This window comes from Tinamus guttatus, unplaced genomic scaffold (assembly GCF_059628265.1).
Source record: "Tinamus guttatus ecotype Peru unplaced genomic scaffold, ASM5962826v1 Tinamus_guttatus_pri_ptg000451l, whole genome shotgun sequence".
Taxonomy (NCBI): Eukaryota; Metazoa; Chordata; class Aves; order Tinamiformes; family Tinamidae; genus Tinamus; species Tinamus guttatus.
This window is the reverse complement of record NW_028288985.1, coordinates 3,190,653-3,210,739: the sequence shown is the minus strand read 5'-3', so window position 1 is coordinate 3,210,739 and position 20,087 is coordinate 3,190,653. Positions and strand designations below refer to the sequence as shown.

General features: G+C 41.6%; 1 protein-coding gene across 2 annotated transcripts in view; it reads left to right on the top strand.

Annotated features, from left to right (window-relative positions):
• Positions 1–20,087, top strand: part of LOC104572130 (contactin-4) — a 119,205-nt gene that overhangs the window by 82,262 nt on the left and 16,856 nt on the right. For both annotated transcript variants that reach the window (XM_088532076.1, XM_088532074.1), the window contains exon 11: positions 7,538–7,665. In XM_088532076.1, coding sequence (XP_088388202.1) covers positions 7,538–7,665 — 128 coding nt within the window. The remainder of the gene's footprint in view (positions 1–7,537; positions 7,666–20,087) is intronic.

Sequence of the window (20,087 nt, the reverse complement as noted above, 5' to 3'; positions counted from 1 at the left end):
AAGCCATAAAAATGAGCTTTCCCCTGCTGTACTGAAATTTGCTCCCTCAAATATTTATTTTCACGACATGGTCTTTCTTAGAGTATTTACTTAATTTTGTGTGTTGTGAAAGCTGAGCGGAAACAGGAGACAAAAGATTTTCTATTACTTGAAATGCACTGCAGCCCCCACTCTTCCTTCAGGGCTCCTAGCAGCATTTGTGTTTGATTTCCATTTGTTTCTCCCTGTTATCAGCCTCCCTTAAGAAAGATAAGCTGTTGTTCTTAGATAACCTAGAGATATTTATATATTTGAATTATGACCCAAGGCATCTTTAAACAATTTACATGAAATCTTTAATAGCTGTAAATGCTCCCCTCTCTCCTTCTGCCAGCCGGCTCCGCCAGGATGAGGTTGCATCAGTTTCATCCTTGTCTTAAAAATTGCCAGGCAAAAGAGAGGCTGATGGCAAAACACAACTTCTGTGTTTGCCGGCATTAATGCAGACTTATTTGTGTGGATTGCTCCTTCAATGCAGATTAACAGCTGGTTGAGAGGTAAATTTATGTGAGGAGGCTCCAAGGCAATACTCTCCACTGGTATAAACAGGTACTGAATTTGGTGGAGCTTGTGCTTGCAAAAGGGGCCCCTACTTTTTCCTTAGAAATACTGATCTGAGTAAAAACAGTTTTATTTTTCTCTCTCAAACAATATTTATATTGCTTTTCTCTGTAACACCTTTTAAAATCCATTGCCAGCAAAGCTTGCAGGAATTTTGCTGTTTTGCTCAATGGAACAGAATCCAACAGCCATTTATTGTGGGCAAATATAGTTCTTACCTGAAAGCTAATTGCAGTGAATTTACAGTTAAGAGATCTGCCAGTTGCCATGGACAAGCAAGGCCTTATCTTGTGCCATCTTTCAGCAGAAGAAAGACATGTCCTGGATTAATAGACTTAGGCTGAGGCTCTAAATGAGGTCTGGCTTTTCTGCGAATCATGGAGAGGGGACAGCTAGGGCCAAGTGCTGCGGCAGGGGTGGCTGGAGGAGGTTGTCCAAATCTAAGCCAATGGGTTTTGGAGGAAGAGGAGCAGCATGGCCATGGGTTGTCCAAAGCCAATGGGTCTTGGCCGTGGGTTGTCCAAAGCCAATGGGTCTTGGCTATGGGAGCTGCCTCCTTGGCTGCAGCGTGGGGACGAGTGCTGAAATCTGCTACCTTTAGCCTTGCTGTGCTTTGTTTATATGTAGTCACACATGTAGACCACGACCCAGTGCTGGGGACCAGGGCTCGGTGTCCCTGGGGACGAGGGCGTAGAGAGCCTGTGCCTTCAGAGCTGCAAGCGTTTCTGAATCTCTCTGTATTTTCCTGAAATAGCCTAATGGCCAGTACTGCTTTTACGAGATCATTGTAATAATCCCCGCGCTTGCCTCATTGCCCAGGAAGCATTATGAAAAGGGTAATAAACTGCTACGAAGACATGAGATAGAAATAATTTGATAAATAACACAATTGCCCAGAATATTTTACATTTACAGTAGAGTTGTGTCGGAGAGCAAAGTTCTTGTTCGGGGAGAATTGCTCTGGATATTGCTGCCTGCGAGTTATGAGTAAAGCCAGAGCAAATGTCTGGTTGGGAATACCAACAGTCCGGAAGTCTGGCTGGCCTCCACTCGGGTGCTGCTGGATGGGCAGCACCCCGTTCACTGTGGAGCCCAAAATACCCTGTTTTTCTCCTTCTCTCGGAAGACAGATTATCTCTTAGCAGAGCTCTGGCACCGCTGCCTCTTTTCAATAGCCACGTCAACTACTGCCACAAAGGCTGTACACGAAGGGATCAATGAGAGTTTTATCTGAAATTGCGCTCAGTGTGTGTTTCTTCCAGCTGACATTCATTTAAATGCTCACTCTTAAGACTTCTTTTCTCCTCGCAACAGCAAAAGGATCAGACATCCTAAGCATTGTTTCCCTGGGAACAAAAATTAAAAATATTCACTTGGCTAAGCATGAAATATTTCTGATGTTTATGTTTAATCAACAGTGAAAGCAAGTAGAGTTTATGCTTGTATTTCATAAATTAAAATGCTAAAATTATCAAATAAGAAGCAATGTACCTTGTTTCATTGTAGTGTACTAATAAGACCATTTGAAAGGGAAAAAAAAAAAAAAAAAAAGGAAGTCCCTTTGCAGCTACGAGTGCTTTGCTCCAAAGAGACATTGGGTTCTAGTGGGCCATGCGAGGGCTCTTTGGCCACCCACGAGCTGTGTCCCCAAGGAAGGTCACCCCAAGTGTCACACACCTGCCCTGCCATATGTGGTCGTGCTACTGCCGTGTGCCTGCTGCTCTAGTTGGGGTGCCTTTGGATGGCGCCGCTCGGCTCAACGCAACATGCACATAGGTACTTTTCTTCCCTAACAATGTCTCGGTGCATCTTTCCCCATCACGGTTTTCAAGACTTCCACCAAGCGAGCAAATGCCCGACGAGGCTCGTGTCCTGCAGCGCCAGCGAGAAGCTGTCACCACAGCTGAGCACCTAGCAGTTTGAGAAGGACAGAATTCTTCAGGGTGCCTGATAGGAAGTGTTTGCCTTGCAGCTCGTCTCATGTGCTGCTGCAGCAGCAGAAAGTGGCTGGGGAAAGCCAGGGAGAATTGTTTTCAGCATTTTTAAAGGTCCTTTGTCCCCAGAAGATTTTTGATCAAAAAATGACAAGGTCAACTCTTCCTTGGGTAGAACCCAAAGCTTCCTTTTAAGAAACAAGCAATCCTTTTATCTCCTAATTTCAAATATGTTTCTAGTCTCTGTGGATACAAAGTCTCCTGTTGGCAACCAAAACCAACCAATCCTTTCTTATAAAAGATGCAGTGTGTTTAAAATAGATGACCTTTCTTTATGTAAGGATTCTTTATATAAGGATATCTTATATCATCTTTATTTTCCAAATAGGTACTTTTATTTTATTTCGTTGAGTGACTACATGCTGCCTTACGAGTAGCTCAGTTGCACTAGTCTGTGTGGGAGCAGAGTTGCACTTTTAATTCTTCCCACCAGTGTCGTGGTTAGTGGTGCCGGGGAACATCCACTATAAAGTTAATAGCTCATTTTGGGTTTGTAGTGATTTGAAGGGCTGTGTCTTCCAGCATGACATGTTATTCTCAAGCAATATGGGAAATGTGGTTTTACTTTTATGTCTTCCTAGGCATCTTATTAGAAAGTATTTTGGGAATATACTTCAGAAGAAGAAGAAAGTGTTTCTTTTAATTTGAACTTTGTATCTTGAAAGAACTTTTTCAACCAAGCTGCTTAAAGTGGTTGATCAAGGGATGTTTGCTTTCAACCCAATTAGCAGTTTGAGATCCTTCAGTGGGCTAAAATGAGCCTTTCCTCTTGTTTAATGCAGATATGTCTACAAAGAAAATTTGTGAAGTAGCAAAATCGGTGAAAGTCGTTCCTACTTTGTCAACTAACTGTAACAAATTTCAAAGTGTTAAAATAATTACTTGTTACCTTCTAACACATTGGATCCAAATTAAAGGACAAAACACTCAGTGTGGAAAAGCACCTTCAGCAGAAAGAGCTGCATAACCATAAGGCTCCTAATCAATGAGTCACAGTAAGATTTTAATGGTCTGATGTATTTTTTTAAAAATCAGTTAACTTCCCAGTTATCTGTGCATTTTAGTGCTAGTCTCTTAGAGGAATGTGCAGGGAATTATTTACTGAGGTGCCAGCAGGGAATGAAAGGTTCTTGGAGAAGCTCCGGGGATAGGGTTGAGGGACCTCTATGCCAACCCCTGTTGAGCTCTATGCCACACATTATCAGAGTTAAAAGATGTCCATGTGCTCAGATGTTAAAGCCAGCCACGTATGGCTTTCAGTTTAGAAAACAGAGAAAGCATTAACTCCCTGAGATGTGCCCAAAGCTGATTTACTGACCTCATCGAGAGAAGGTCTCTGGAGTGATCCATTCCACGCTTGCCACAAACTAATTCCACATCGAAATGGAGACAACTGAGAAGGCAACCAGTAATAGCGTTGGAAACACAGAGACAGAAAACCCACTAACATTTGAATTTTATCTTGGCTTGATAAGAGACATAATTGAAATGCATCACCCATGGAAAAGATCCTGCAACAAATAGTTTTCAACCATATAGAAATAGAAAGAAATAAGATCAACAGAAATAAAATACTGAAATAACATCAGAAATACATTTATTTGTACTAAGATTCAGTAGAAATTATTTAATACTTTAAGTCCACCTGTATCATAGTCTTTTCCATATTAAATATTGAAAAGAAGATAGTAAAAAGAAAACTACTTCCATCTTGGTTGTATGGACCACTTCTATATTACAGGTAAAGGAGTTTTAAGAAACTCATCTTTGAAAGTTATGCCTTTCCCGAGTATCAGAAAGCATCTTCCATGTATTTATTTTATATATATATATATATATATATATAATGTCTTCTATGTTTTTATTATATATGTGTATATATCATTTCTCTATATAGATACAATATAGATTAAAAAAAAAATTCAGTTATTGTTTAAGAAAAATGTGATTTTATATAAACTTTCCATGGTCCATTTCTTTAGGTTCTAAAAGTCAATAATAATTTGATCAGATCCTCACTTTTCCTGGGTTTTCGGGGTGGTCGGAGGGCTCAGGGAGTGCGTGTGCTGCGCGGTGTGAGCGCAGCGCCGCGGCCGGGTGCTCCCCCCGAGCCAGTGCATATTGCTGAGCTTGTCGTTGTCCTGTATATTGATTTGAATTTTAATGTGCCAAGGGCACCTTCAGCTTGCAGAAAGGTGCTGTTGTTTCTGAGCAGCTGAAATCTATAACAGCAATAAGTGACCCTTTGGAAACTCCTGGTGCTGCCGCTGTCCCGGCTGCTGCACATGAGAGGCCAGTGTGGCAAGTCCCGCATCCCAGTGCCATTTAATGTCACGCAGACATTGATCTGTGCCAGCACAGTGGTGCAGGCAAGGGACAAGCAGCAATATTCTGCTCTCTTCCAGTTATTGAGCTGGAGCAACTGCTGCAGAAGCAAATATATGGCACCGGACTTCTGCAAAAAATAAATTACAATCGTGAACGTTACTGACTGCAGCAATTTGGAGACCTGTAAGGCAGCTGCGAAACTTCTATTAATATCACTACTATTGACAGGTGAAATGTAACCTTTGTCCCTGTCCTGTCCTCGCTGGCCTCCCTGTTGTGGCACCGCTGCAGATAGCCCAGCTGGAGCCGAGGTTGGGTGGCTGCTGTCACAGCATCCTGTACTGTCCTCAATGGTGCTGTCGCTGGAAGGAAACTCAAACTCATAGGCACTTCTTAGGGCAATGTTCACTCATGCTGTAACATGCATGCAAGTATTGTTTGCTAAATAATTTCTCATCCTTTTTTCTCAGTCTGCTTGCCCAGAGCTTGATTGCTGTTAAGAATGCAGGAGGACTTCTTCATTTTCTTTCACATTAGTCAAATTAAATATAACTGAGCAGGAGAAGGCAGGAATTAATACAAGATTTTCAATGCAGGTATGAAATGGATCGAAGGACAGACTGCAGCTTGTGCTATAAAACTGGATATCAAATGAGCAACCAAATATTTTGCTAGAAGACATGAGGCTGGGCTGGAGTTCCCATAAAATATTTTGGGGTCGTTTCAAAGATGGCTGATTACAGGATACCTTGACACAGGATGGTTAAAAACTGCTAGTGTGAAGAGAGCAGACAGGACAGAAAAGGAAGTTTTAATACCATGGTATAAGCACTATTGATACTTCATCTATTATCCTGTTCACTTACTGCCATCCCTATTGAAGGCAAAGGAATTTAAAGCAGCAGAGATGCACACAAGGCTAAAGGATGGGCAAGCAAACTGAGAACCTGCTGTACAAGGACAAACTAAAGGAGCAAGAAATATGTGGTGAACAAAACGAGGTCCAGAGGGGGATGTTTCCTTCTTGTGGAGGAATCCGCGTATGCAGCAGGGAAGGAGATGAGCTGTTTAGGCTAGAGGGCATAACTCACGCAGGAAAAATGGCTTAGAGCCCCAGGCGTTAGTTCTGGTTGAAATTCAGAAGGCTGCAAAGAACAGGATTAGAGAGGTTCTGGGAGAGCCCCAGGAGCATTTAAAGATGAGGCAGTTTTAAAGTAGACCTCAATAGGTGGCTGTTGGGGATGGTGTGTTGTGGTTGCATCCAACAAGAATTAGTGAAGTAACTCAGTGACCTTCCAGGGACCTGTCCTGTGTTTATGTTGCCTTTAAGAAAACTAGGTTTTCTTAGCATGATGGGACCTTGGCTAATCCCTCCTCCCTGGCTGGCATCAGCACAGCAATGTTATCATCAAGTGTGTCTCCCACTGCAGTGCCAAGCCAGGGAGCTCACAAAAAGCTACTAGACTAAGATTATTTTTATGCACTTAAAATCCCAGTTGTTTAGGAGCGTAATAATCAAGTGTAAAGCCCATGTTGACCGGATGCCACTTGTGATTCTGGGCTTTCCTTGAGAATATATAAGGGTTTTGCAACGAGTAATACCTAAAATCCTCATGGTGACTCAAGCTCTTTTGCTGCTCCTGTGCATCTTCTGCCTTGTCGCCAGGGAAAAGGACCCTGTTGCAAGCAAATAATTACTTCTGCACTGAACCAGAAATGTCAGGGAGAAGGGAAAAGAATTCCTTCAGCCCAAACAGAAATTAAATGTGACATATTTTTTTTCTTGCCAAAAAATGAGTTAAGGGGGAAAATAATGTAAACAAAATGTTTTGTTTCACCTGGAACAAAATGCTTTTGTTTCTGTTGCAGTTATTTTTAACTGTGACAAAGTAATGTAAAAGAAAGACTTGGTATAGGACACTGCTTGAAGCAGGAACCAGGAGAATAAGGCTGTGCCTGAACTTGCACAGAGCAAATCATTGGATGAGGAAATGAGTCCGTTGAGGAGATGCAAAGTGACAGGAACTGCTTGACACCTGTGAAGAGCTTGGATCTGGCAGAGCTGCCATGCCAGCTGCTGTTCCAAACCCGGCGCGAGAGGGGTGGCAGATGTGCCCGATGCCACTCAGGTGCAGGGGACTCGCATTTTGGTGCTGCTAGTCAAATACTCAGCCCTTATTTAAGGTCTTTACCCAGATTGTTGTTCCTAGTTTTCCTTCATGTAGAGCAGAGAGAAAGTGCAATAGGAGACAGAGTTATCCATGAGGACCAAGAAATCCTGAATATGGGCACTGGGCAGTGCCAGAGCAAGAGGTGTGGGAGAAGGGGAGAGGATTCAGCCCAGGGTTGAACATGAATGGTGAGCACTGAATATCAAAGTGCAGCTCCAGGTAAGCCCATGCGAGCTGCTCACAGGTAAATTAACGTTGCCCTCGAGTAAAGACACAGGCAACTCATGTAAAACGGTGCATCCACTATTTATGAATTGCGTCTGAAGAGATGTGTGTCAACAAAACGCCCTCGGACTGTCAGCAGACTGTTGTTCAAACTGTAAATAATTAATGCGGCTCAGAAGAATTTTACACTAGCTTGAAATATATTTAATGTCTTGCCAGGATCACGGTGCTGGATGATGGGAGCCTCCGAATTGTCAACGTGACCAAGTCGGACGCTGGGAGCTATACCTGTATAGCCACAAACCACTTTGGGACAGCCAGCAGCACTGGCAGTTTGCTTGTGAAAGGTAATGACAAATTTTACTACATATAACCGATACTCCATCTTAATTTCTGAGCGAGTCAGCAGAAGCCATGCACATGCCACTGCTCTTTTCTTTGATGCTGATGTGACTGGACCCCATGGGAACTGAAGTGTCTTTCGCAGTCAGGCTCTCTTGTACATCACAAATTTGCTGAGCTTTAAGTGTCAACGCTCACGGCACAAATGTACTCGTGGTCACACTAAATAATACTACTTGCAGCAAGTTGCTGCATGTGTTCTCACGTGGAAATAAAATTATTCTGAATGCAATATGGGAATTGTGATGCCAAGTTAAGTAGTCTGGTGCATACTCAGACTGCAGTTCTGCAAAGGGCATGCTTAAACCTAAGGTGTATCTGTGAGAAAATACGTGAAGATGAGTTGGTGTCCTTTATAAGTGTTTATCTTAAATAGTTCATTTATCCGTGTTATTCTTAAATTTCTATAATTCTTTTAAAAATCCTACTAAACTCTTTAATCTGTTTCATCTTGTTGCAAAATAATATGAGGGGTTCAACTTCACAATGCTTTTGCAATACATACTTTTCTAAAATACACACAAATCTGATTTAATTTTGTTAATTCTTATCCAGAATTGAGTTTCCACATAGCAAGAATTCCAAGGATATATTTGTGTATATTCAGAACTTCCATATCAACATCTTTTTTCAAAAGTAAAAGCTTTCATGTTTGACAAAGATATTTAAAGTAATAATTTGTTAAACACACTGAGTGACACTGACAAATGCTTTAAATTAATTTTTGCCCCGCATATGAGTAGTCCTTTGTCTGAAGAATTATTGTAGGCAACGAGTATATAGATTATTACACTTATAATCACTCTGCATCTCTCTCTTATTTGGGGAAAATCCTATATTGGATAACAAATCAGGAAAGATTGATTACAAAGCAATAAATCAATCACAGAGCTCTAATGCTGTCAGTTTTAATTCTCCCACATATTGTCATTGATGGATAGCATTCGGTTAGAGGCTTTCCCTATCAATTATTTCTGTGGTGTACAGGGAATACCTTAAAATATTTCAATAAAAGTTTAAATCTGTGGCTTTTATGGTCGGAGCATATTGCAGCAAGTTATGCCCAAATTAAGCAGCAGGGGTTTTTTTTTCAGAGCAGAATTTATTTTAATATTTGGGATATGTATATGCAGGACTGTGCATCACGACAAAAAGACTATACCAGTGCTGTTGGTGTGTCTGTAAGTAAAGCCATGAAGCCTCGCAGGTTTGTGCCTCTCTGCTCTCAGCCACTGTTGAATTCGGGTCCGTGACACCTCCAGTGCAGGGACAGCTTCCACTGCCATAAAAAAGCCATTCGCTAAAATCACATTTTATTGCCTTATTTCGCTCCTGTTATTGAACAGTCATGCTTTTGTAACTCGTGGCATATTCTTTCTTATTATTAGTACCCCAGGGGTATCCACAAACTTGGAATACAAGAGTTGGTAGCTGCCATGCCTGCTTTTGGGGATGACACGGGTTACAAAGCACCCTTCTCTGCGCTGCAGAGAATTAGCAAGCACGGGTTTCCCCCTCAGTGCTCTGTTTTATCACGATTCCATTAGCATTAATGGGAGTGACACAAGTGCATGAAGCAGAGAATAAACTCTTAAGCCCAAGATGTGGATATTAACAGCAAACTGAGAAATGCAATTTCGAAGTCTAGCCCATAAAAAGTATAAAAGAGCAGAAACTATTCTGAACTCCAAATGAACTGTGTAAAACACTGTATTTTATACTGAAATGCTTGAGTTTCTCTGCCCTGAGTAAAACGCAGAGGACTTTTGATGGAAATATGACTGAACACCTTATTTTAACTCAACTTTGTGATGTACAAAAAGACTAATTTATCAGCTGATGAGTTTTCTGACCTTAAAGTATGCTTATATTCTTTTTTATCTGATTCATATGCCATTGAGTAAGAAACCGTGAAGGTCAGAAGATATTCTTCCTAACCTTTCTGTGTTCTTCCATTAACATTGCAGGCTCTCTCTATTTTTTTTGTTTTGGTTTTTTCGTGTTTTTTTTTGTTATTATTTTTTTTCTCTCTCTCAGGGAGAGATGCTGACAGTGTCAAAGACAGTGTAGGCAACAGAGAGGAGGAGGAGGAGAGTAGCTGTTACACCAGAACCAGGGAGCTTAAAATAAATCTCTGGCAAACAACCAGAAAGGGATGAATAAATATTCATATTATGCATGAGTAGACAGCTTAAAAATACGAAATCCTGACGGGTGCCCATAGGACTGTTTATTAATATGCTGTTGTCAGAAATGTTGAACCTCGGTGGTTTTCCAAACCAGTAGGATAATGTTCGGGGTTTGTTGTGTTGGTTAGTCCTAATCGAGAACTTTCCTGGCCTTTGAGACCCAAAATCTTGCAAACTTGCGTGTGTGGTTTGACCTTTAAATTAAAAAATAGGATCGAATTTATAAGGATTGAATTTAAAAGGGGAGTGAAGAATTCAGCAGGCAGTGCTCCGAGCTAGGAAGGACACAGCATGTATTTACGTGAAGTACATAAATACAAATTTTCCATCTCTTTTTCCTTGTTTTGACTGTACTTGAGACTAAATGTTCCCTTGGTTGCGAAGATGCTCTCAGCTTTCAAAGACAGAAGCGGCACCCCCCATTTTGAGGGGAATCCGTGAATTCGTGGACTTGCAGAAAATTGCAGCAATTCTGGATGGGCTGTTGCGGCTCCGAGGAGGGCAAGGCCTGATGATGTTGTTTATTTGCCCATTTCACTGGGATGGACGTTTAACTTTTCATCCTGCCGTTAGCCCGCCTCAGACGTACTGTTGTGCCAGGGCAGGCAAAGCAAGAGCGTTTTTATTACACATATCCAGACTAGCTGTATCTGTAGCCTTTGAGCACGAAAAGAATACAAGGATAATGTCAGTAGGTTATTTTTTCCTCACACTTCAATAGACTGATGGTCTTGATTTTGTCCAGCACACTGATCCAAATTATTTTCGATGAAATTGCCTATTTTCTATTCTGGGCCTATTCCTTCATGTGAACACTGAATTGATGTATTACATTTAAAATTGGAAAGATTGATTAGAGCGTAAACTTTGGTTTGCGTCAGGTAACTTTTCAGAGACTTCTTCAGAAAATGTGTTGTGTTTGCCTTAAATCCATGGGGTAAAATCCATGAATTTGTACCACTATAAGTTCCCCTAGAAGATGAGGAATAACTATTTGTCATCTTCAGAGATTGAGCATGATGCTAGGTAGAAAGGCTTGGAAAGAGTTCAGTTCTGCAAGTAGTGTTTGCTGACTAAGTGTGTGATTTGGCTTCAGGGTCTTAAATCTACATGTTTGACCACATGGACCAGCAAATGTGGGGCTTGCCTGCAACAGCTGCAGTGCCCCAACTGCACTGGCTGTTAGTCAAAAATAAGTGAAGCTTTTGGAAATAGACCTACCTGCCCGTGCAGAGGCTCGGGGTTGATGAGCAGAAGGTCTGTCCTCCTTGCACCCGTCCTTTTTAAATCAGTGAACATGAGTAAGTCCAGCAGCATTTATTTTACCAGCTTTGTTTTCAGCTGTGACTCGACCGCTTCCGAGTCACTGGCTGTATCTGGTGCTGGAGGGGGTATCACTTTTCCCCCAGGGGAAGCATAAACCTTCCATTAAGATTTTTTTTTTTTTACATTAACTAGGGGAAAAATGCAGTAGATACTTTACTCTGTTGACCCGTTTAAGTGCCAGAAACTCTCTCTATAGCTCCTTGAATGTTCCCCTGTCAAATATATTCTGCTTCTTTGCTCACAAGCACAGCTGTCCTGGGATGCAGGTGTTCTCCTTCCCACCTGCCCTGGATCAGGCATTTAGTGGTTTAGGGCTGCCCATATTTTATGGCCTTTTTAGAATTACGTTTGATAGTGTAAGTGCGTGTTTGGCTGGCGTCAGGGACGTTTTCTACAGTTTTCAAAGACTCTGAAATAGCTCTGCAAAAGTCAAAAGAGGTTTTATCATGGTTAGAGTTTTTTTTAAGTAGCGTCTGGACACACTTTTTATATATAGTCAAACTATGAATAATCCTTATCAGACCCACATTGTTCTAAAATAATTTCAGAGAGAAAAAGTCCATTTTAGCATGCAAGCTGCTGTTCCTGTACGTGAGCAAATCCAGGATCTCTAGCTCAGGGTTTTATAAGAGAAAAGGGAAAGCAGGGATTTATTCTTGAGTTCTTGTTTTCTTGTGTTTGTGAAATGAAACTTATTTCTAACTTTGGAAATCTTACAATCAGTAGCAAATGCTAAATTTTAACACTTGACAATAAAAGCAGTAATCTTTTTTGGCTATAAAATTTCAAATGAATATTTTCAGCTCTAATTGGACTATTTCCAGTGAAACCAATTATTCCTAGGATACAACTAGGGATGCCTTACTAGGCTGAAGTAAAATTGTGGCCCAAAGGCCTGCACGAGAGGCACAGTGGTAGCTGAGAACCCTGTTCATACCTCCCACTGCCCAGCCCCAAAGCTGCCACGGTGGTTTGCTAGGTCTGCACTGATCCTGGGGGTAAAACCTCCAACTAGAACATGGTGATGGCCACTGGAAATGGCTGGTGTCCCAGCAGAGAGAGGACCTTGGCATCTTGCAACTGATAAGTTCATATTGTGCTTAAAATACAAGTATTTCAGTGCTTCAGGCATCTTGCATGCTTATTTCCAGCTGCAAACTACAATAACTGTGTCATGCCTACCTAAAATTATACTCTCCAATTTTAATAGGATAATTTCTAGTTTTTTTGCCTTGCTGCATGTCCAGACGCTGCCTTTTTGCAACCAGAAGATGTTTTTAACTCAGCTAGAGCCTGAGCAGGCTATGAGAACTGACGGCATCCTATTTGGGAGGGCAAAAAAATAGGTCAGCTTGTAAGGACAAAAGCGGAAAACGGCAAAGAAAGATGTAGGTGAAATAAACTGTAAAACAGCAGTGGGCTGCTCTTGGGGCTGGTTGAGTGGAGGAGATTAGTTTTTTTCTTGTAAACACTTACTGATCATAACAAATAAAACTTGTAAACATAATACGACTGTTTAGCTTCATTAAATTTGCAGCAGACAATTAATTTTTTCAGGCAATTCAAATGGTCTTCTGCAGTACTGATTCTGTTTAATTGAACATATTACCATGAACAGACAATAAGAAATATATTGAAGCTATCCATCTGGCTTGCATCGGAAACTTTCTGCATTTCATTTTCTGGGGCTGTCACAGGCCTTACTAATTGCCTCATTTCGGCAGTGTTACAATCAGTGTGATTTAGCCATTAATGTGATAAAAGCCTTCCTGGTGAAGAGCTTGATATTAAAAAGCATAGATCTCTAACCCATCTCTCTTGCCAATTTTGGACTTAACTCCAGCATTATTAGAGTTATATTTTTAAAAGCAGAAATAAAAATATACTGACTCCCAGAGAGCCGCTTCTCCAGGTACTTTGCTTATCAAAGTCTGATTTAGAGAGAGGCAGTTGTTTGCTCTGGGTGACCGTAAGTGCAGAATAGTCTTCTCCTGCCTCCCACCCCATGACCTTCCCTGTTCTCCTCTGGTCCCCATGGCCCCTAGTCACCTCTCGGTCACATTGGTGGTTTAAAACAGATAATTACACAGATAAATAAGGAAGTTGAGACAAGAGCAAATGGCTGATGTTTGTAAGTGTTTCTGTTTGGTGCACAATTGTGGGAAAAAAGGACTCTCTTTAAATAGAGTTCAGCTATTACATCCATCCTCCCTGTAGAGTTAAAAAAAAAAAAAAAGAGAGAGAGGAAGAGAGAAACTTTCCCATTTTTCTCTCCTAAACCAATAAGGTATTGCAGACCCTACATTCTGTATTTTATATTGCTGACCTTGCATTATTGTTATCCCTCCTGCTATAAGAAGTCTTAGAATAATTCCTCAAAAAACTCCTGGACTTCCTGGTTCAGGAGTTCTCATTTAGCATTACCCTCAGTACAGGTTTGGGTTGTTTAGCTCATCAGTGAAGTTCAAATCCATGCGTCAGTTGAAAAAGGAGATGACCTATAGGTCAAACACTTTCAATGAGACAAAAGTAAGTTAATTAACACTTTTTCATCAACTTGCTTCAATTGAGTTTAACAAGATGCATTTCAGAAAGGTTAAAGTATTTTTCAGGTTTTGAACACGAAAGTTCACCATAGTTAAAATGAAACATAGATCAAGGGCTTCTGTAATGTATGTTAATCAGAGTAAATACGATGTTTGATTACATGTGTGTGCTTATGCATGCAGTTGGATAGAGCATAAGCAACAAGTTCTTTTGGTTAATTTTGTATCAAAAGAAGACTAGCCAGGACTTGTTAACTGGAAATTGCTGTCAGGCTGGGGACAGTTACAAATCCGTAAGAAGAGGAAGCTGTTTGACTTATGTTTTCTGCCCATTTCCCTAGCTATTAGTTGCAAAGAATTAATTTAGGCTTTGGAGAGCTAAGGGAACGAGGAGCAGCTGAGCTGTGCGGGATGAGTCAGAGTCAGATGAGAACAATCTCAATGAGGCACTAACCCTGCGTGGAACGAGCAGGAAAGTGGTCGATAGGTTAAGTCTGTTGGAGGTAGTTGAACTGATTGACCTTCTCTGTGTTGGTGGGCTCTGATGGTTAACGGTTTGTGCTCTTGGCTCAGCACACATATTGGCTGCTTAAGAATAAATGAGCCCAATTGCAGCTGGACATCAGGGGTCATGTTCTCAGTTTTTGCAACTTTGTCTTTCCTAATGGTGTTACCTGGAGTTTCTGGCAGTGGATGATCTGTCTCTTTGAGTTTTTTAATGTTTCATGAAGCTGTTTTGATTCTTAGAGGACCAAATGTAATAGCTGCGCTTCCCTTCTTTGCTTCTTTGAGAAGGTATCTTGTAATCAAGAGCGTGTCATCAACATTATGAGCATGATCTTTATCATCCCAAAGGAAGAAAAGGTTTGTCCAGCACAGGCAATAGGGTGAACTTCCACGCATTAGCTTCACAGAAACGCTCCAAACCTGGGGTGAAGGAATGCCACAAACCAAGGGAGAGAGATGGTATCAGTCCTGCCTTGGAAGATGGGAGCAGGTCTCCCAGGAGCCACATCTCCCTCTGCCTAAGTAATGCAGTCTGTGCCCTAAAGACGGGAGGAAAATGATCTAAATATTACCACATTGAGAAAATGACTGCCAGACTCTGTTCTCAGGGAAAGATGAAGGACTTAAAGATGAAGTGTGGGAGAGGAAAGGTAAGAGTGGAAGTGACTCTGTTACCCTCAGAGCTTCATATCCTTGAAATAGTGACTAAAACCAGATGGGCCCGAAAGCTATGTTTTTAACATCAAAGAGAGAGAGGGAAGTGTTTAGAGAGTACATTTTTTTGCTAGTAGGAGGAAAAAAGTAAGAGCATTGAAAGAAGAAATCTGGGACACGACTTGGGGAAGTATCGGTCTTCTGGTACATTTTCTCAGGAGCATTTTGGGAAGCAGCTTAGCAGCACCAAACTTTGGAGGTTTGAAATAGTCTTTCTTGCCACGTGAGTTGACTTCTTTGCCTCCAGAGATGCATTTGCAGATCTTAGCAAGCAGCACCCATGGGTGAAGGTGAGGTGTGATGGGTTTTAGCTCAAGCATTGCAGCTTGCTGGTGAGATAGGGCTTGCACTGAGAGAGATACCTGGGACCCGACTCTCCCCTTTTGCAGTACAACCCATGTAAGACCATGGGCAATCTCATCAAAATTGCTGTGAAGGCTAATGTCTTCTGTCTTAAGCCCAAATCATGATGGTAGAGAGAATTTAATATCAGAAACTCATGAGAATAGGTTTAAATATCAGATGTGGAGATGTTTTCTGAACCGTAGCAGTCAAACCAGTTATCTAGGAATATGACAAAATCTTTGTGAATCAAACAGATTTTGCTCCTCAAATAAGAGAAAGTTTTTTGTAACTTTTTTTGGAAGTTTTTGTAGGTTGGTCATTGTTCTTTTTTTAAGGCTTGCTTTCTGGATTCTATTCTTATTGTCACTTTTTTTTTTTTTTAAACCTTTTGAGTCTTGTTTGGCAACATAGAAGTTTAAAGGTTTTAAGTTAAAGTTAGTGCTAAATTAGAATTTCTACTGTTTACAGTGGTGTGAGAAGACAAAGCAGCATAGACTCACTGACTTGCTGAAGGACGGGCAGAAAGGGAGGAGAACTGAATTTTTACTTTGCACTCCTGCTTCCCTTCACTCCCCAGAGCAGAGTTACTCTGAAAAACCCTCTTCCCCCTCTGTTGCTAATTTAATTCTCTTCCCAGTATAATCCTGTTTAATTGTTCACATTTGGTTGTGATTCAAGCTCTAAAAATCCAAACTACTATTTAATAGCACAGCTCCCATGCTGTGCGTGCCGCTAGCAGGAGCCATTCCCAGGCATGCAGTGTTGGATATGCCGCTTCCAAGTAGGCACCCAAAGGAGCTGAGAGAAATCCTCCTCCTGCCTTGGCTTCCCCACTGCTTCCCTCTGGTCTGGGAGCAAATTATGGAGGGTTGCAGCCAACCTGATCTAATTCCTTTCTTAAACTGATTTGAACTTGCAGGTGTTTTTTAGCAGTATATAATTTCCACAAGTTGGGCTGAAGAGGCTTCGACTTTTCTATTTGAAATAATATTCTATTTAGATACTCACTTTATTTGTATTTTAAAGCATTCTTAAATAGAAGAAAATTAGATCTGACCCTTGACTAATGTATTTTCTAACTGCTCAGTTTATTTAAAAGTTTGACTTTTTCTCTTTGAGACTGACCTTCAGGCTGGCAAAATTTTTCTGATACTGGCAGAAAATGAGTTATTTTTGTAGTTGATTGCCCTATGGGCCTGTTGGAAGCAGGCAAGGGTAGCCACAAATTAACTCATGTCCAGTCCTTCCCAGTGTATAAAGACATCTTAGTTGTGCCTCGTTGCCTGGCTGTCATTTAGCGAGCTGCTAGAGCGATGCCTGGCTTTCTTTTTAGTGCAGAGTGTAAATAGCTTGGGATTTGAGATCTTTCTTTTGTGCAGTAGATTCATTTCTCCATGGGAGCTATTTGCTGGCACTTCTACTAATTATGTTCTAATTATAAAATAGTAGGAGCAGATGCTGCTTTGGAGAAATGCTTGGGTTGAAGGGATGGTAGGACAACCCTACCAGCAGATCGGCTGTTGCGATAGCAGCGAGCGATGCTCCGCGTCGAGAACCGAGGCGCTCATCTCTCCTAATGACAAATGGCTGCAGCTTCCAGTGTGGTGCTCAGGGGGTCTTTCCTGTTGCTTTGTGCTCTGGCAGAGATTCAAGCTGCCCAATACAGAGCTGTTCAATACAGAACTTAATTAACAGTAGGTAGATTCAGTATTTGTGCGGGAATTTCAGTATAACCCTTATTTTTGATAACTACCCCTTCCTTTTAAGTACTGGCTTTGGCAGGAGTCTCTGCAGTCTCCACTGCTAAGATGGGGCCATTGGGACCCGTAGGTCCAGCAGTCAGAAGTCTGCAAAACTTTCTTATTCTGGAGCAAGTTGAGATTCTCTGGGTGGAGGAAAACAGAGTCTACCCTCCTGCAAAACTGAATGCGGTCAGCTCTGTCTATCAGAGGAGAGAACAAGCAAGGGCTGTCCCTTGGCTGCTCGCTCCATCCCCCCAGTATTTGGGAAGCTGAATGTGTCTTGAGCTGTGTGATAGATCACTGTGCTGGGATGTTTGCTTATCCCAGGCTTTCCTGACAGCTACAAGACTCGCTAGGAATGGCATTAAGGATGGCTGCGCTCGGGCTCCTTTGCTCGGACGCGGGAAGCTCCAGCACATAGTTTTGCTGGTATTCGGAGCATTGGGAAGGGGCATCAGCCCTTAATGAGCCTTATTCTGGGTTTTGTTTTCATATGTCCGCGAATTCCTAACGCCTTGTCTGCTGAGGAGGATTTGAATAATAGACATAGACAATCCTGATAGGAAAGGTCTGAAAATGCATCCTGTACCCTGAAAGTGCAGACTGTGCCAGCTTGGTTATAACTTTGAAATCTGAATGCCTGCATATCCTACTATGACCGCACCGTGCCTTCGTGAATGTTTAAAGCAACAATCTCCTTATTTGAGGTCATTACCATTCAGAATGTGTTTAAGGATGCCAGAAGTCAACAGTGTCGGCAAGCTGAGGGGCTCAGCGTGGCGACCTGCTCCGTGGCCGCGCGCGGGATGCGCGGTGCCGCACGCACGCAGCTGGCGTGGGCAGCGCTGATTGATCCTTGAGTGCCTGGTCATTTATCAGAGATTAGATATGATTTCTCCTGTATCTGATTAACCTTCTCTGTAAGATGGCCATCATTTTTGTAATGGCAGTAGATTATTCCATACTTGAAAAGATGGATATCAGCTAGTTTCAATCAATAGCCCACAAAAGGTGACACCTCGAATTCACCAGGTTATCTATAAAGTGTGTCACAAATGGTTCGGTCGTTTGTCAAATATACCGATTTCATTTAAGGCACCTCTGAAGTGAAGTGTCTTTTATTTTAGTGTGAAATATAGTGAGATAGAGGAGGTATGTTTGGGTTTCTTAGTGTAATCAGACAGTATTGCATGTTGCTATAAAGAACAAGTACAAATTTCTATGAGTGATGGATTGGATTGTCATTTCCATATCCCATTATATATGATTTTCTGTGTCACAATTGTGTGGAGAGAGCTTGATTGGATAAGATTGCATTGCAGTGGGTAAAATGGAGGTTAAAACAAAATATTGTGTCCTCTTGTTATTTAAGAAACACACTTCGTGTTCTCTGTGGAATGGGTATATTTTCATATGTTTTGTCTTTGGATTTGCTATAATGGCATATCCCTCCTCGGTACCCTTTGATGCAATTCTATTCTTACTGTGTTTTCAGATTTAAATTAACCTTCATTTATTATTCAGCTGCACAAAGCATGCGTATTTCGGTATGCAGAAATGCAATCCGCCGATTGACTGCTCCCTCCCTGGGAGGTGGGAGGCATTAATTCCTGAGAGGGAGACTCCTGCATCAAGTTTAGACAGTTTTCAATCAGTGGGGAGCTCTCCTTCAATGTCAGCTTAAGAAATATGTTAATAACTTGTTCTTCAGCTGAAGCCCTGTGCTAAATGAAGCTGGGTACGAAACTGCCATCCTTAAAAGCGGCAAGTTCATCGGCAAGCCGATGAACAAGTTACTCGGGAAGGCAGGCACGGAGAAGAGCACTAAAACAATTCCTCCAAAAAGCCCTTGCCTGTGGTGAGACAAAACAGATGCTTCCTAAGAGAAGGCAACTCAAGGGAACCTGTCTAAAAATAATTACGCCTAGCCTGTAACACTGTAGTTCTGATATGGCAAGATTTACGCCAAATAAGTGGTGAGATAAGGATCCTCTTTCAGGAAAGCAATTTTAGCACATCTTAAATGCCCAACTAAACCGAGTGTGTCGCTGAATCAGAATGACTGCTCTTCTGGGAAAGGTCAACATCTCCCACCCCTCCTTTCCCTAATCCCTATTAAATACCTGGCCATATGTCACTGCCTTTGTTGCCAAAAATCACTGCTGCCTGTGGTAAAGATCAAGAGCATGATCTACATATATTTCTAAAATCATAAAGGTGACTTTAGTCCTAAGCTTGAATTTCCTTCTCCAAACAGATAGGTGTCCCCTTCACTTCCAGTGAGGTTGTATCAGGCACATTATGAACAAGAGGGTCCTCTGAGTGCTGCAGCATTTGCTTTTAAGATGAAAATCTTTAAAATCAGTTACCTGTCCCTATGAGTGTAATAGCTGATCATGTGGAAGAGCAAAGTTTGCTGGCACAAGAAAGACCACAAACCTGTTCCTGACAGCAGACATGGGAATTGTCACAGCTCATTTCTGTGACGCTGTATCACAGGATATGCTTTGCCACTTGACTTTGCCTTGGCCCTTCCCCATCTCTTTTTCATATTACTTTTGGCTATGCCCCATGAAGTGCTCAGACGACCCACTGCGATAGCTGTAGTTTGCTATCCTAATTCATACCACATGTTAGTTTACTTACCACTGGTTATTAATCTTTTCTGTACTGTTCTCAGCATTTTCCATGGTGTCTGATGATGCCTTGAGAGTTCCAAAGCTTGATGGTGAGTCTTCAAGCCTCAGATGCTTTTGACGTTAGGGTCTGAGGTAAATGCCCCATTTCCAAATAAAATGGAAGAAACTGGTATACATATGAACATTAATCTATTGGGCTGAATGACTTTGATTCTTCAGGTGCTCGTTGCAAACTCGTGATGCTGTCTTCAAGATTGATTTTTGTTATCTCTCCCATCTCATCCTGGAAGATCTCTCATAATTTTGAGGCTAGAAGACGTGATTGTGCCTAGCGAGTCTGTTCTCACAGCAGCACAATT